This window comes from Vigna umbellata, chromosome 10, assembly GCF_029865625.1.
Source record: "Vigna umbellata cultivar VRB3 chromosome 10, Vumbellata_1.0, whole genome shotgun sequence".
Taxonomy (NCBI): domain Eukaryota; kingdom Viridiplantae; phylum Streptophyta; class Magnoliopsida; order Fabales; family Fabaceae; genus Vigna; species Vigna umbellata.
In genome coordinates this window covers 10,133,633-10,149,742 of record NC_142174.1, presented here as the reverse complement: position 1 = coordinate 10,149,742, position 16,110 = coordinate 10,133,633, and the positions used below count along the sequence as shown (strand labels likewise).

The following is a 16,110-nucleotide window of genomic DNA, read 5'->3' as shown; positions in this document are numbered from 1 at the left end:
TAAAGTAGTTTTTTAATTTTTTTCAAGAAAGTTTTCAAAATAAAAATTTATTTAATTTTTAATTAGAATGATATAAATATTTGAGTAAGTGTATTTATAAAATATGTATAACAATTTTAGTTATTAATTATTATAAGTTGATGTTTGTAAATGATTATAAGTGTATTATTTGATAACATCAACTTACAATTTTTTTTATGTTTGTAGTTGTTTGTTATCCTGTTTGTAAATTATTATCTTTATAATTTGTTTGAGAGTCATTTTTTTATCAACTGTTACATGGTGGAAATGTAACAAAGATTAAATTATGAATACTTTAGTTTTTAAATATAAAAGAATTTGTTGGGTTTTCACTTTCTTGAATATATCTAACTATTATAGTTATATTTAAATAATTATAATAATTTTATGCATGTATTATGTCTAACTCTTTTAATTTGATTAAATATGTAATAAATTCTACAATAATATTAATATTATTCAAAATTTAGGACGTTACAAAATGTCTACAGAAAAACATATCGTGATTTAAGGTAAGTAAATGATATGATAACTCAATGTTTGTTATTCTTTTATATTAAAATTTATATTTTATATATTCTCACGGTGAATATTAAAGGATGTATTCAATCTTTTCCTTTCAAAAACATTTCAGCTTTTTCTAGTTTTTATGTGTATACAAAGTCTAACTCTCAATATTTTGTTTACCACATTTATTTTTCTTTTTTTTTTATTTTATCTGTCAATATTTATATTATTTCAACAATGACACCGTTAACACCTAAAAAAAGTGATTATTTGATCGTACTAAACTTCATTAAATATAAAAGGTATTAATATATTTTTATTAACATTAAGATAAAATTATTTAATATAGTAATGATTATGCATTTTCATTTCATATTCGTTTAGAATAAACTTCATGCATCTCTACATACGTTAGTAAAATATATATATCTAACAACACAAAACTAAACAATAAAGTTTATTTGAATCCAATATTATACTTATATAAAACAAAATAATTCATATTGGGATTAAATTTATGTTTTTTTTTTAAAATATTTTCCCATAGTAGCACAAGAGTAAATGAATTTTAAGTACTTTGACACCATCATCATCATTATCTAATGAGAATCTAAAGTATTATACTAGTTTTTCTAACATGATAAAAATAAATAATCACAATAAATCTCTATATTCTCATTTTTTTTTCACAATACAACATTTTATTATTATAATTATATTTCATGCTATATATTATTGTAGTGTAATTATCTAAGATAACTTCACAATCTCACCGATTGAGTTTATCGACGGCAAACTGAAATCCCTCTTATCCATTTGGCGCTACCTTCTTCTTCCTCTTCATTCACATTCACAGGCACACAGAAAAGAAAGAGAGAAATGGTTGTGGTTGTTCCTCTTGATTGCTTCTCTTTCCATCATTGTCTTCGCAATCACACGACCCAGTTGTCCCTTTCTTCCAGATCCACCACCTCCACCACCACCACCTCCTCTCTCCACTTCCACTCTCCCATAATTCAAGCAAAGTTGCCTTTTTTCACCAACTCCGACTCCTTCCAAGTGGGTCGACCCATTGGCACCTATGGCTTCATCAACATCACCAGGTACCTACTTCTCCATAAGCATTCCAATGAAAACAAAAAATGCAATCAGTATTTTATTTTTTCCATAAAGTTAACATTTTTAATTATGCACAGCCTAATTTGTAAAAGCTTTCAAAATTAGCTTATTCAAAAGTAACGATTTTACCCAGCTACTCTGCCTTTCCCTCTGGGCCTGGCACTGACTATTCACTCAAGGACTTGGGAGGATTGAAAACTCAAGATGTTGGAGAAGGCAATGTCAAAATCAGGTGGGCAATTTCAAAAAATCAACTTGATTCCATGCTTTTCTTTTTCCTTGCATTCATATATTCTACACGTGAAACTGTGTCATGAAGATTGAACCACTCATTTTATTTGAGTAAATCAGAGTTAAAAGATGCATTCTTGATCTCAACTGGTTGATCTTCATCCTATGGTTACAAATGCACTTACAGGCGACTACACTGAATGCAATTGGGTGTGCTGTGCTCTTTTTGGATACTATAATGATAATAGACCCTCATGGCAGTTTTGGTTGTGTTGCAGGCTCTATGAAGGGAGAGTTTCTCGGGGTCCACTTACTGGAACTCCGGTTACTTTTAAGGTAGTAAGTAGTATCATAGTCTACCTCTTCACTTGTTCGTGTTAATGTCTAGAAACTCTTAACAAATGGCAATGAAGGTTTATCCTGGAAGGCGAGCTGGGGGAGTTGTGGCTGATGCACTTGCTGCAAATGAGTTGAATACACACTTGTTTCTTCAGGTGAGGGAATTCGATACGTGGATTAGTTTCTACTTAACTTAATCTTTGATATAAATTCATAGCACTTTTCTCTCCTATCTGTTAATCCTTCTTCCGGGTTTATACTTTTTCTTGCAGAGCAGTTCTAAAGGTATTGCTCAGCATCTTGCGCTACTTGTAGGTGGGTTTGAAACAACCACGGGAGAGCAGGTTTGTTCTATGAAATTAACATAAATTCTTTAACTTCAGATGCAATGGCTCTAATTCTGTTAACCATTATGAGAGTAATATGTTGATCCAGTGGCTTGCATTTCGTGATGATGGGAAATATAGCGTGGCAGACTATGCAAAAATTGTAAGCGAGAGGTTATCGAAAAGCCGAGAAGTGTCATCCTGGAATCCTTTTGAGCAAGGAGTAACAATCAAAAGGAGGCAAAGTTTTATTGTAAAGCTGCTCCAAGGTGTCATGAAGGGTGTAGCTTACTTGCATGACCATGATAGATTGCACCAAAGTCTAGGACCGTTTTCTGTGGTTCTCAAGTATGGAATTATAAGCATTTAATTGGTTCAAGATTTTTCGTTTGGCTTATACCTTTCACCCTAACTTCAAGTGTTTTTTTATATGTTTGCAGCACAATTTCAGAAAAAGAAGTTTCTTATTTGATTCCTAGACTCCGGGATCTAGCCTTTTCTGTTAATGTCAGGTAAGGTAATTGTTTGTCGAGCTCTTGTGTCTTGAATTTACCTTCTGTTAATACATTGATATGTCATGAAAAAACTTTTGTAAATGCTATATATTGAACTTTGATTGTGTGGCAGTAATGTGTTGCACTGCATACTAGTAATAATCTGTATAATCTGTATGACTTTTCTTTCCTTTCTTTTTAGGATATAGTTTTCATCTATTGCGCATTTTGCATTTCTGAATTTCATAGTCTATTTTATGAGGTTTGGTTTCACTTAATTTATTGCTTTATTTGCTATATGCTAACATTCTACCTACACGCTTAAGTAGTTTACAATACATATACTTACATCACTGTAGGTATACGGAACTAGATGATTCAGGACAGCTTTCAGAAGGGCTTTGGAGACGAGCATCAGGTGCTGGTGCATTCACACAAATGGAGAAAAGAGCTTTTGGAATAGCTGATGACATGTAACTGTCAGAACTTGGGTCAATGCAGAAGTTTGTTTCAACATATTTTTCAGGTTACCTATTTCTTTTATGAGTTCCAATGCAGATACGAAGCAGGTCTTCTTTTCGCATACTTGGCTTTTGTTCCATTTTGTGAGGCCGGTGTAATGGATAGCCTATCATTGCAAGTAAGCTATGCTGCAATAAGACTTTGTCTTTGGTAACTCATTGTTCTTTTTTGTCAAAGTCTTCTTTGTTGTAAGACAATATCTTCACTGTTTTTTGTTGGTCTTGAAAATTAGAGGCTTCTGGAGAACACCTTCCAACTTGATCTGGAAGCAACACGAGAGTATGCTATCTTCCTAGTTTAATTTTGCACGGAAAGTCAGAATAGACAAATGTTGCAGTGTTATTTTTAATCTTATCTTTTCTTGGTTGATGTATACTTATTATGAGCATGAGCTATATAAGAACACAACTAAATAACAGACTTTGTGGGTTTTTGGGAATTTTGAAATCTAGTTTTTAATACTACTTCATGTATTTAAAACTCATCCACCTGCGTTTTTTAATTTATGATAACAAAATTTGCACTATATTCAGCTTGCCTAAACTCTGCTGAAAGAATGTATTAAGGCCTAAACTCTGAAGAATAAGCTGTACTGAAAGTCTGTATTTGCTTTTCGACCATTGCTTCTCGAATTTTTACCTTTCCCCCTTTGGCAGGTATTGTCTAGCTGATGACAGATTGGTAAATGCTGTTCAGTTCCTGGATCTAGGAGATGGTGCTGGTTGGGAGTTACTTCAGGTATTTTTGTCTCTTAGCATGCATAAGAAAGATGCTTTCTCATGACAAAAGTTTATTATTTTAAGAAAATGAAACTAGTTTAAATACATTGATTGTTAGAAGTCTTGTGTCGACTAGAAGGAAAGCCAATTTAGAAGGAAAGCCAATTTAGAAGGAAAGCCAATTTAGAAGGAAAGCCAATTTAGAAGGAAAGCCAATTTAGAAGGAAAGCCAATTTAGAAGGAAAGCCAATTTAGAAGGAAAGCCAATTTAGAAGGAAAGCCAATTTAGAAGGAAAGCCAATTTAGAAGTAAAGCCAATTTAGAAGTAAAGCCAGTTTAGAGTATATAAGTAGATGCAAACCTCACCTTAAAAGTAGGTTTTTTGAGATTAAGTTAAGTTTAAAGTCCATTTCTTAACCTTTATAATGGTTAAGTTCTTTTTAGAGTGATGCAATAAAATATTACTATGCATGATAAAATTTTAAACTTTTATAATAACTATTTTACAAATAATTTTTTGTTGATTCCTAATTGGTTGGCTGCCAACACTTTTTGGTTCCTACAAACAAGCTGTGGAATTAAAAGTTTGAAAATTTTGTTTGGATAAACATGAAAATTTTGTTTGAATTTCTTTCTTGAGATTAAGTCAATTTATACATTGAATTCTTTTGTAAAAGTAAATGTCTTAACTTTTTCAAAAACCAATATGTTCAAAGATTTACTTTGTGAAATTTTGAGCAGAGAATAAAAGAAACAAATGAATTGATCTTCATAAACAAAAGTTAGTTTTTTTATTATGTAAGTGCATAATGGATTGAAGTTCATGCTGTTTATCTTGAATTTCAGACAATGCTTAATGCTGACTTTCGAAAAAGACCAACTGCTGAAGCTGTTCTGAATCATCGGTTTATGACAGGAGCAGTACTTTGAATGCACATGACTGATATGTGTTTATCAGTTTTCTTTGTTTCTATAAAATGCTCCTTAGAATAGGAATGTTAAAATGTATTGGTCAATAAATAGATCTTAAATGTATATATATATTTCAGTCCTCTGTTAATTTTTTACCTCTTCTTTATATATATATATATATACATATATATATATATATACATATATACATACATATATACATACATACATATACATACATATATACACATACATATATATATATATATATATATATATATATATATATATATATATATATATATATATATATATATATATATATATATATATATATATATATATATATACCATCTCACTTCTCATCATATTATCAAAACAAAACAGATGTATGTCAATTAAACTAATTGGATAACAATTTAGTTTTGTAATGAAATTATTGAGGCAACAGACTTGGCTATTTCATTTAAAATCAGTAAAAAAGATGATTTTAGTATTAATTAAATTAGTAATAGATGTACTAAAAATATTAATATAATCGATATATTTTATTATGACTTGGTTTAAAATTTTCTTTTTTAATTGGAGAGATTGTGATATTATTTTTAAAAGTTTGAAAATGAAATTAAAATAATTTTAAAATAAGTAGGGTATGAAAATTAATTAAATTACAGGACAAATTTTATAATATAATTAAAATATATAAGTAAAAACAGATGTGTTTTTACATTTTTTTATGATAATAAAATTATTATTATTGTTTTTATTATAATTGTAAAATTAAATATAAATATTGTTATAATTTTACTATACATAGTTTTTGCTTATTTTATTGATAACTTTTTCACTGAAAATGGTTAAATTTAAAAAAATGGTTAAATAAGAAAAACTTAAAATTAAAAAAATCCAACACTTAAACAGTAATATTAATAAAACAATTATTTTAATTTAAAAAAACTCTTATTTAAAAGTTAAAATTGAAAAACAAAATGACACTAAAAGTAATATATGTTACAATTAAAATAATATCACTTTAAAATGTATCATTTACGGCCTTTCCTTTTATTATATGGATTCAACTAATCATTATCTGTGACATCCCAAAATATATAACAAAGTATATACGTAGAATGCATCAATTATAATAATAGAAACAGTTAGGAGTACGCAATAGATGGAATTAGGAGTACAGTTATCCAAGTCTGACTGGAAAACTTTAAAATATAAGTACAAGCTCATAATTCTCCAAAATACAGATCATGCTAAAATGAAGGCTAGAAGTTTTTCAAAATAAAAAGCTATTGAACATCATAGCTAGAAGAAATCCTAAGCACTAGGAGCTGGGTCTTCCTCATTCTCCAACGCTTGCTCCAAGGGTACATCATCACCTACTGCTCACATCCAAAGGATTGGATGATCATCGCAAGAGGGAAATCAAACACATGCAACACACACAAATGCAAGGGTGAGCTAGATCTCAAACAATCATACAATTCATTTTCAACCAATCTAGCATTTACCAGAATATCCATACACATAAGTCATCATAAACATAAGCATTTATTTAATAACACTCATCAAGACAAGTATCCTATCATGTTAAGACTCTAGACACGTCCGGACATAGAATGTATGTAGAGCTGGGGCGGGTTGTGCACTTGTGATGGCCTCTACTGCTTTGCAAAGCCATTGCCGAGGGGTTCCACCCGACCATACACAAGGCTAATCCGTTACCGCGGAATAGACCTCCAGTGATAGCGTCTACCCTAGGACCTCCCACTACTCCCACCACACGCGTCGATCCTCTCTAAGTGAGAATGAAAGACCGTTGGAGTGTTAGGGATAACCCCCCATATGGAAGCCTCTTACATTCATTCAATACACTAACTGATCTCACCGAGAGATCTAAATTTCCGATTTAATCCGACCATTTTAAATCTCATAATATTCCTTTTGAATCAACAATGTACATCATAAACCACTTATAATCATACACTTTCAACCAATCTGGATCACATGAAGATGCATTCATAAATTGTAACCGAAATATTTAATTAACAAAGCTTACTGGAATGAGAGAAAGCACAAAAGAAAATATCACTGGACGAACACTGTTTGGACGAGCGTCCAAAAGCCCTTGGGCGGACACTGTTTGGACGAACGTCCTAACACCATTGGACGAACTACTTGGACGAGCGCCCAAAAGTCCTTGGACGGACCCTGTTTGGACGAACGTCCTAACCGCTTGGACGAACTGCTTGGACGAGCGCCCAAAAGTCCTTGGACGGACCCTGTTGGACGAACGTCCTAACATCTTGGACGATCCCTATTTGGACGAACGCCAAAAGCACTTGGACGAACCCAATTTGGACGAACGCTGTTATAACTAGGACGAACGCTTCAATATCAAGCCTCATCATGACCGAACGCTAACTGATTACTAACACCGGCTCAAGGACGAACGCTAATCCCCCAACATTTGACCGAACGTCCCCAGACAAGGACGAACGCTAATCACACCAACCTTTGACCGAACGTCCCCAGACAAGGACGAACGCTAATCACACCAACCTTTGACCGAACGTCCCCAGACAAGGACGAACGCTAATCACTCCAACCTTTGACCGAACGTCCCCAGACAAGGACGAACGCTAATCACTAACACATTCCCATGGACGAACGCTATTACTATCATCTCCTAAGACCGAACGTTCATCCAACCAACATTTGACCGAACGTCACTCAGCACATGCATGGCCGAGCGTTCAGCTCCGCCATGGACGAACGCTCAGTTTGCGCGTTCTGCAGAATTTAATTCTGCAGAATTCTCAGAACTCTGCAGAATGGTAACAGAACCTCCCTTAACCATTTCTAACCACTTTTCCCAACTTCTTAGACTCTTAATTCTCATTTTAGACTTAATTAAACTTATCCAAATGATTCTAAACATTTCTACCACCATTTTTAAGTGATTAAAGTTCACTTTCAGCATCCAAAACACTAATTTCAACAACTTAGGGACCCAAATTCGATTCCACTACTTGGAACCTGTTTTCAACTACTGTTATGCTTCTAACAAGTCACAATGGACTTGTCTAGGCTGCCCAAACAGTCCAGGAACACTGCAGCCTTCATTTACTCAAAATCCCTACCTCACTTCCTCTAAAATGACCAAAAAGTGACCCTAAGACACTTGATTTTCCTTCCTATCAACACCATAACAAATTTTACACACCAAAACAGTTCCAACATACATAATTCATCACTCAAAATCATCCCAAACAGTTCACATCCATCAATCACCACATTCACGTAGCACTCACACTTTCATACATGCATTTCAAGTTAGCAAAATTCAAAATTATGCTTCCAACAACATACCAATTTGAAAATCATTATGTAATCACGTCATACAGTAAAATCAAAAAGAGAACTAGCTCCCCTTACCTCTAGTGTAGACAACCAAGCTCAAGTAGAAACCCTAGACCACTTGCTTGCACTTTCAAAAGGTTAGAATCACCTATAAATCATCAATTGATGATAGAAAACGAATCTTAGCACCAAATAGAAGCTAGATTATGGAAGAAAACGAAATGGGTTGCATGCACCAAGTTCAATCACATGCTTACAACCCTAGGGCACATGAGAAAGGGGGTTTTCTTACCGGTTCAGATTTGGGAAAATTGACCGACTAAGAGCAACACCCGCTACTTTGTGATCGTTGGGGCAGCACCTAATCAAGATTTTAATGGTTCAGTGTGAAGGATGGAAAGGGAGAAGATGTAGGAGGAGGAGAGAGCTTGCTGGAAGGGGAATGGTTTCTCAGACAAGAGGAATGAGTTAAAACCCACTGTTTCCAAACTAATGTAATTTTATTTTAAAGTACTCAACCTCTCATCCTTTGCCACTTGTCATCCCCTTTTTGCTGACTCAAATCCAAGTCCTTACATTATCTTTTTACTGATTTGGGCAAAATAATGATTTAAATTATAATATAGAAATTTATATTATATAAAATATGCACCATTGTAAAAAAATATACATTATATATTTATAATTATATCAACATATACATCTATCTTACATTATTAATTAAAATATTAAAAATATAATTAATACGGTTATTATTATCATTCATATATTCTTAAAGAGGATTTTAAAACTTATTTTTAAAATTTAGATTATATATGTATTTTGATTAAATAATGTATTGAATCAAATTTTAAAAAATGAATAGTATATGATGTTTGTCGTATACTTATATTTGATATGGAGTTCAACAGTTATGAGCCAAAATTTTCATTAATAGAATTTTTTTGTTTTATAAATGAAAAACAAATATAGAGAAATTTTATTCACAATGAGTTGATTATTGAAATAAAAATTAACAATTTTTAAACATAACATATAAGTATAGAATTTGCAAAAGATATTCTAAAAACTCAGAATAAATTCTCTCCAAAAGAATGCTTTAAGAAATATTTGAATAAAAAACTAGTGCATGAAAAAAATGTTCAATATATAATTTTCTTAGTTTTTATTTTTATAAAAAATATAAAATTAAAAGGTATATATTTCACTCCTAAAGCTTAATCTCCAAAAGAAAAAATAATGTGTTTGATTAAACAATCGAAATGCCTCCTAAAATATTATGGAAATGAATGGTACTTATCATTAAGTCGTGTAATAGTTATTATAAAATTATAAAAGATAACAATCTAACAATAAAAATAATATTAATTGTTAGAGTTGTAGTTTGATAGTTTAAATTTATTTTATGGTTTTCAACTATAGGATATAGGTAAGAATATATATAAATTAATATTAAATATGCAAGCTTATTCTGTATTATTCTATCCCATTTAGCACAAATTAACATGCTAAGGAAGAATCACAAGATCCTAAAACAAAATCATGAAACAGAATGGAATCAACACTTGAGCATACCAAAAACTATATAAATAAAACCAATTAAAACAAAAATCTAAAATTAAAACTAAAATATATATTGAAGAAAGAGAGGAAGGGATAAAGGTTAGAATGGGTTGTTAGATAGATTCATTTCTTTGTTAAGGGTGAAACCAATTCAATTGGGAAACACAAAGTCTTCCGAAACAATGATTGTGTTCTGTCGATGATATGTATATGCCAATTCCAATATTCCATCAATCCTTCACCGAATAAATCTACCCAATTTCTTTTTTTTTTTTTCCGATTCAAAATCTCCTCTTTGTTGCCTAGATCAATCCGTCTCCCTATCTTTTCTCTCAAACAATTTTAATCTCATGTTCCTCTTCAACTAAGGTGGTTACGATCACTATCCAACTTTTACATTATGAATCTTAGATTGTTTTTCTCTTCCAATTTCTGTGTTGTCTGTGTTGCGAGTTACTGCACTTTGATTGGCTGTTGAATCTTTGAATCTTTTGACCTTAGGAAAGAGAGTTGTGAAGGGGAATCATGAACAGGATATTCCTGTGTCTCAAAACTGTGTAATTACTGTTATTGGATATGTGGGAAACTTTCAAAAAGTCAATTTTTTCGGTAGATTGTACTTTAAATTGAGTGTTGTCTTTTGAAGAAGTTGCTTTAGATGAGAGGAATTGGAGGTCAACCCAATTAAGTTGTTTGAGGAATTGAAATAAGTTGAAGGACAAAATCCAGGTTTAGAAGAAGGGCTGAAGAGGGAGATGCTAATTTTAGTTTCTTTTGCATAGAAAGTGTAGATGTATGTCTCTTGCTAGGAGATGGGAAGACATGTTGGATCTTTTCAAGTTCAGTGAATCTAATAATCAATGCTGTACTTGGCTCTTAGTTTCTAACTTAGTGAGAAGAATCAAAATGTGATGATTTCATTCCAATTATGCTAGGAGAGTTTATATATTGTTATTCATCTTGAGTATTTTTTCTGTTAATCTTTCTTCACATGTTTTGTTTGCTGTAATTCATGAACAATTGGACACTTGCTGTTGCATTGTAAGGCTATATTACTTTGTTATGACTATTTTGTTTGGAGTGCTTGGTTAGTACTGAACATTGAGTCTGAGCTTTCTACTTTGGAGCCATTTCTGCCAGACAGGTTTAAAGATTTTGGAAAAATATTAGGTAGGAGAAATACTCTTATTTTCAAGGTTTCTTAAGGCCATGCAGCTTATTCTGGGCTAGGATTGTGTATATGGCCTTTTTGTAGTGACAGTAGTTACTTTATGGGATTCGTCTTGTCTGACTTAGACAGTGTTGTTTTGCTGCATTTATTGTCGTATTGCATTTTTCTTTGTTTCCTAGGTGGATTCTCTTTAATGATGTTTCTTTTTCTATCAAAAAAGTAAAAACTTTTGATATCCATTTGGCACAAGAAAATTCAATTGGTTTAAAATCATTATACTAAATTGGGTTGTGCAAAACATAAAATTATAACTTCAAGTCAAATTACAATACCATTTTAAGCCTGTAGTTAGGGTAGTCATGGAAGAACTTACATTGGTGCCTGCAACACTGGTTGGTAGCATGCCAGTGATTGCAATGACAGTGTGACATTGGTTGACATCAGTTAGATATATTTATCTTTTTTTTATCTTTTATTTTTAGTTTGTTTGTTATTATTTTTTATTTGTATTTTGGGTTTATGTGTATATTCAATACAAGATTAATTCCGTACATAATTTTTACTATATTCAACATAAGACAAATTTACAGTATATAAGTAGAAGCAAACCTCATTTTATAAGCTGATTTTGTGGGGTTAAGTTAGTAGGGTTAAGTTAAGTTTGAAGTTTACTTCCTAACAATAACAATGATGACAATATCCTTGACAAGGATGATCAAGTTTAGAGTAGTTATAACAACAATGGTGATGATAAGAATAACAAAAAAAGAGAGGTTGTGAAATGTGGAGGTGAACGTCGTAATTAAAACTCTTAGGTCAAATTGTGCCAAATGGACACTTATAGAAAAGGAAAGCTCCATTAACATTTGAGCCAGAATTTTCATACATAAAACAAACAGTTTTACTTTTCATTTCAGTAGTTATAATAGATATGAAATCTTTTGACGCTATTGTTTAATTTACAGTAATAGCAACTATTCAATGGCCCTTTTCATTGTTGCTGTGTAAATGGAAGCAGTTGCTATTGCACGACTTTTCCAAGTATATCAGATATTTGCTGGGGATTAAGTTAAAAAGACTCAATGGTAAACCCGAATGTGTCTAGTCAACCAAAAATATGCTATAGGCCTATTCGACCTTCTGACCTTGACATTTTAGAGCATATCCATGGCAGATTATTTCCTATCAGGTGAGATCGTGTGTTGTTTTGTTAACTCCAACTTGAGATTTAGAAATTGTGTTTACCCAGACATATCTACAATTCTCAGGTACGAATCTACTTTTTTCCATGATGTGGTAAATGGACGTGACATTGTGTCATGGGGAGCTGTTGACAGCAATCGCTCCGATGGTCGAAGTGACGAACTCATTGGATTTGTAACAGCACGGATTGTTCTTGCAAAAGAAAGCGAGGTGACCTCATTTATATACAATTATATGCCTTTTGTCTAATTATTTGAAGCATATTAAGAAAATGTTATCTGTCCATCATTTCTAAAGCCTGAAATTTGTGCTGAACAGAGAACACGTGTTGCGTTTCTACTACTCTAAATGCATCTTTCGCTTGGAAAGTGGGGTTATTTAATGTTTTGTGATTTATTTAGTGGCTATAAGGGGAAATGTTAAGTAGCAAGTTCTTGTTGGAAAGTTTATTTGAAATGTGTTTAATCAATGTTCTTGGCCCAAACATAATGGAAAATTACTCTTCAATAAACCTGTTTAAATGTCTAAATGTACAACCCCATGGACACAACAAGACAAATCTCTTAATATTGGTAGTCTGGTTCAATCAACATTTTGATATGAAGATAACCGAGACAAATTTTTGTGTAGTATGCCTGTATACCTAATCTATGCAGAGTAGGTGCTCTATTTAGCAATCCGAGATGTCCTTGCGTTCTTGAAGTATTTCCCATACAATCGGTTCTTTTTGCCGAATTTTACTCTTAGCAATTCCTATGTTGGAAGCAAAATGTTTTCGAATTAGACCACGAATTAGAAATGTCTGGAAAAGTTCTATTGCTATTTCACCGGGCAATCCACATCTATGTAATGAAAGTGATGGACCTACAATAATGACAGAACGACCCGAATAATCAACCCGTTTCCCAAGTAGGGTCTCGCGAAATCTTCCCTCTTTGCCCTCGATTATATCAGAAAATGATTTGTAAACCTTATTATGACCGTCCCTCATCGGTTGTCCGCGGATTCCATTATCAAGAAGTGTATCCACGGCTGCTTGTACCAATTTCTCCTGACATATTACTAATTCTCCTGGAGTAGATCTACTTGTTGTTAATAGATCGATAAGAGTATTATTCCGATAGATAACTCTTCTATATAGTTCATTAATATCTGAGCTCATTAATTTGCCCCTAATAATCCGTCATTAATATCCATTGTCTTCCCATGTAGCTTGACCATTTTATTAGTTTTCTGTTGCTAACATTTTATTAATTGACTTACTAAAACTTAATGTATGATTGAACTGAAGTTTTCGTTAAAGTTAAGTTGTGACCCAAATTTTGCTTTTACAAAACTAAGTTTCCTTGCAAAATTGTAATGTGTAAACATACATCGAAAGTAAGAAAAAATGTCACGAAGCTGAGTTTGGAACCCCAAACTGAAACCAAACATAGCCTTAGTTTGCTTGTAATAAACCTGTTCAAACTGTTCCACACGGTATGCCCTACTACTTAAGGCGTAGATGTTTGAAAGCTTAATCTGTTTGCTGATGATTTGTGAATTTTAATTGCATGAATGTTATTTTTGTAGATAGTGGACATGCTTGGATATGACTCAGCTAGATCTGACCAAACTTTAGTCTATGTTCTGACGCTTGGAGTCGTGGAAGCATACAGAAGTTTTGGAATAGGTAAGAGTGTTGCAAATCAAGTTTTTTGAAGTCCTCTATTATGTAATTGGCAGTCTAATTTGTGCTTTACATGCAGCTTCTTCTCTGATTCGGGAGGTCATAAAATATGCTTCAAGTATTCCAACCTGCCGAGCTGTCTACTTGCATGTAATCTCTTACAATAACCCTGCAATCAATTTGTACAAGAAAATGTCTTTCAAATGTGTGAGAAGGTTGCAGGGGTTTTATTTGATCAATGGCCAACATTACGATTCGTTCTTATTCTTGTATTATGTAAATGGGGGTCGGTCTCCTTGCTCACCATTGTAAGTGCAAAATTCCTTTCATTTTTTATCCCTGATTTGTTCAGACTGCTTTTTCATGTAAATGCTTTATACTAATCCTGTTCTACGTAGTGTAGAAAATTTTGCGCTATACTCTTAACTGGGCTGAGTTTCTGAACCTTGATAAGGTTGTTCTTGAACTAATAAGGGTCTTCCTATTCTTTGTTGTTATATACACACGTTTGAACTTGATATGTGAAAAGTATTTCATTTCTTTATTCTAAGTTTGTGTTAGGTGAGATAAAATGTGGAACAATTAAATGCTGCTGTCTTGCTATATTGCAAAAGGATTATTGACTGATTTTCTAAGTTAAACATCAATTTCTTCTTTTACTTTTGGCTGCCTGTCTGGCTAACCTTTTTAGTATTTGTTGTGTATTGAGCCACATGCATCCTTTTATCTAAATTATTTGCTAGAATTGTAATTTCAATTTCACATTTCAGAGAGATTCTCACTGCAATAGTAAGCTTCATGAGGAGTGGCTTTAAGTCAGTGGCTGCAAGGCTTTGCAGGAGCGGAAGCAGGAAGATCTCAAGGCGGGCAAAGTGTAAAGAAAGTCATTCTCTTGTGTCAGCAACACCCAACAAAAGAAACGTAGCAGTGGAATGTTCTGGTTATGAGTGTGTTTAATTTTTATAAGTTTTCTGTTTCCTGTATCAATCAACCTCACTATTGTTGATTCCCTCCAGAAAGGTCATATTCGAGCCAAAAGATATTTGTTACCATGATGTCATAATAAACTTCCTCAATCCAGTGAATTCACATATACTGTTAGAAGGTGATAATAACAACATTTAAGTGTATGTGAAAAATGCAACTTGTGATTCTGTTGATCATCGTTTGATGCAGTAGTTAGCTGTAATGGCTAACATAACCATGCAGTAGTTAACAGAGTCTTGGGTCTTAAGCATTAGAAAACACAAACTTTTGAAATATGATTCATGAGCAATAAAATCTTTCATAACAAACATGAAACATAATCCGTAGATCTCTGGTTATCCAGGACTGTTGCTTGTTCTTAACCTGACAGAAGTGTTTCTTTAAATTAAAGTGATTTCCTATAGCGGAGGAAAGAATGCAGGAGTCAAGATTTTTTATTATTTAAATTTTTCTAAATAATAATTCACATTTCATTTTAACATAATTTATATATATATAATATTATTTTAACTTATTTTTATGATCAAAAGAATAAAATGATATTTCATTTTTTAAATTTAGCAATTACAGTTTTTTAATCTATTAAATTCATAAGTTTATTTACAATATTTTCATAAATTTTTATTTCAAATCCTTTATTTTTTATCTTTTCTTCAATCCAAACCATCTCACTTTTATTTTTCTTTCCTTTAAAATTCATAGGGCTGGACAAAAATAACTGATCTTTATTGTACTATAGTTAACTATATTATAGTTAACTATACTATATTATACTTAAAAAAATTGATCAACTTTTACTAAAAGTTCAGTTCTTAACTGTGAGAACTGTATCTACTATTTTCTCTTCTCTAGTTCCCGTTCAATTATTCCGTCTTATTTAATAATAAAATATTAATAAAAGAAACCGTTCAAATAAAAAATTAATAATGAAGTTTTTAAGACAAATTTTTTTATC

General features: G+C 32.1%; 2 protein-coding genes across 3 annotated transcripts; both read left to right on the top strand.

Annotated features, from left to right (window-relative positions):
* The first annotated feature begins 1,280 nt into the window (after window positions 1–1,280).
* Window positions 1,281–5,345, top strand: LOC148191863 (Protein kinase superfamily protein). The gene is made up of 12 exons (XM_088101119.1): window positions 1,281–1,631; window positions 1,781–1,879; window positions 2,157–2,214; window positions 2,292–2,372; window positions 2,490–2,561; window positions 2,653–2,891; window positions 2,984–3,055; window positions 3,397–3,510; window positions 3,596–3,677; window positions 3,792–3,838; window positions 4,216–4,297; window positions 5,125–5,345. Exons 1-12 carry the CDS (start codon window positions 1,408–1,410, stop codon window positions 5,206–5,208), a joined length of 1,254 nt encoding a protein of 417 aa, XP_087957245.1. The 5' UTR covers window positions 1,281–1,407; the 3' UTR covers window positions 5,209–5,345.
* Window positions 5,346–10,221: 4,876 nt separating this feature from the next.
* Window positions 10,222–15,331, top strand: LOC124844932 (Acyl-CoA N-acyltransferases (NAT) superfamily protein). Of its 2 annotated transcripts, XM_088100793.1 has the most exons (7): window positions 10,222–10,494; window positions 12,262–12,485; window positions 12,565–12,709; window positions 14,072–14,171; window positions 14,248–14,476; window positions 14,572–14,622; window positions 14,939–15,078. In XM_088100793.1, the coding sequence occupies exons 2-6, from the start codon at window positions 12,379–12,381 to the stop codon at window positions 14,609–14,611; spliced, it is 621 nt and encodes a 206-aa protein (XP_087956919.1). In that variant the 5' UTR covers window positions 10,222–10,494; window positions 12,262–12,378; the 3' UTR covers window positions 14,612–14,622; window positions 14,939–15,078. The 2 variants fall into 2 exon arrangements, with proteins under 2 accessions (XP_087956919.1, XP_087956918.1); XM_088100792.1 differs by lacking the exon at window positions 14,572–14,622 and having other exon boundaries at window positions 10,228–10,494; window positions 14,939–15,331.
* The last annotated feature ends 779 nt before the right edge of the window (window positions 15,332–16,110 follow it).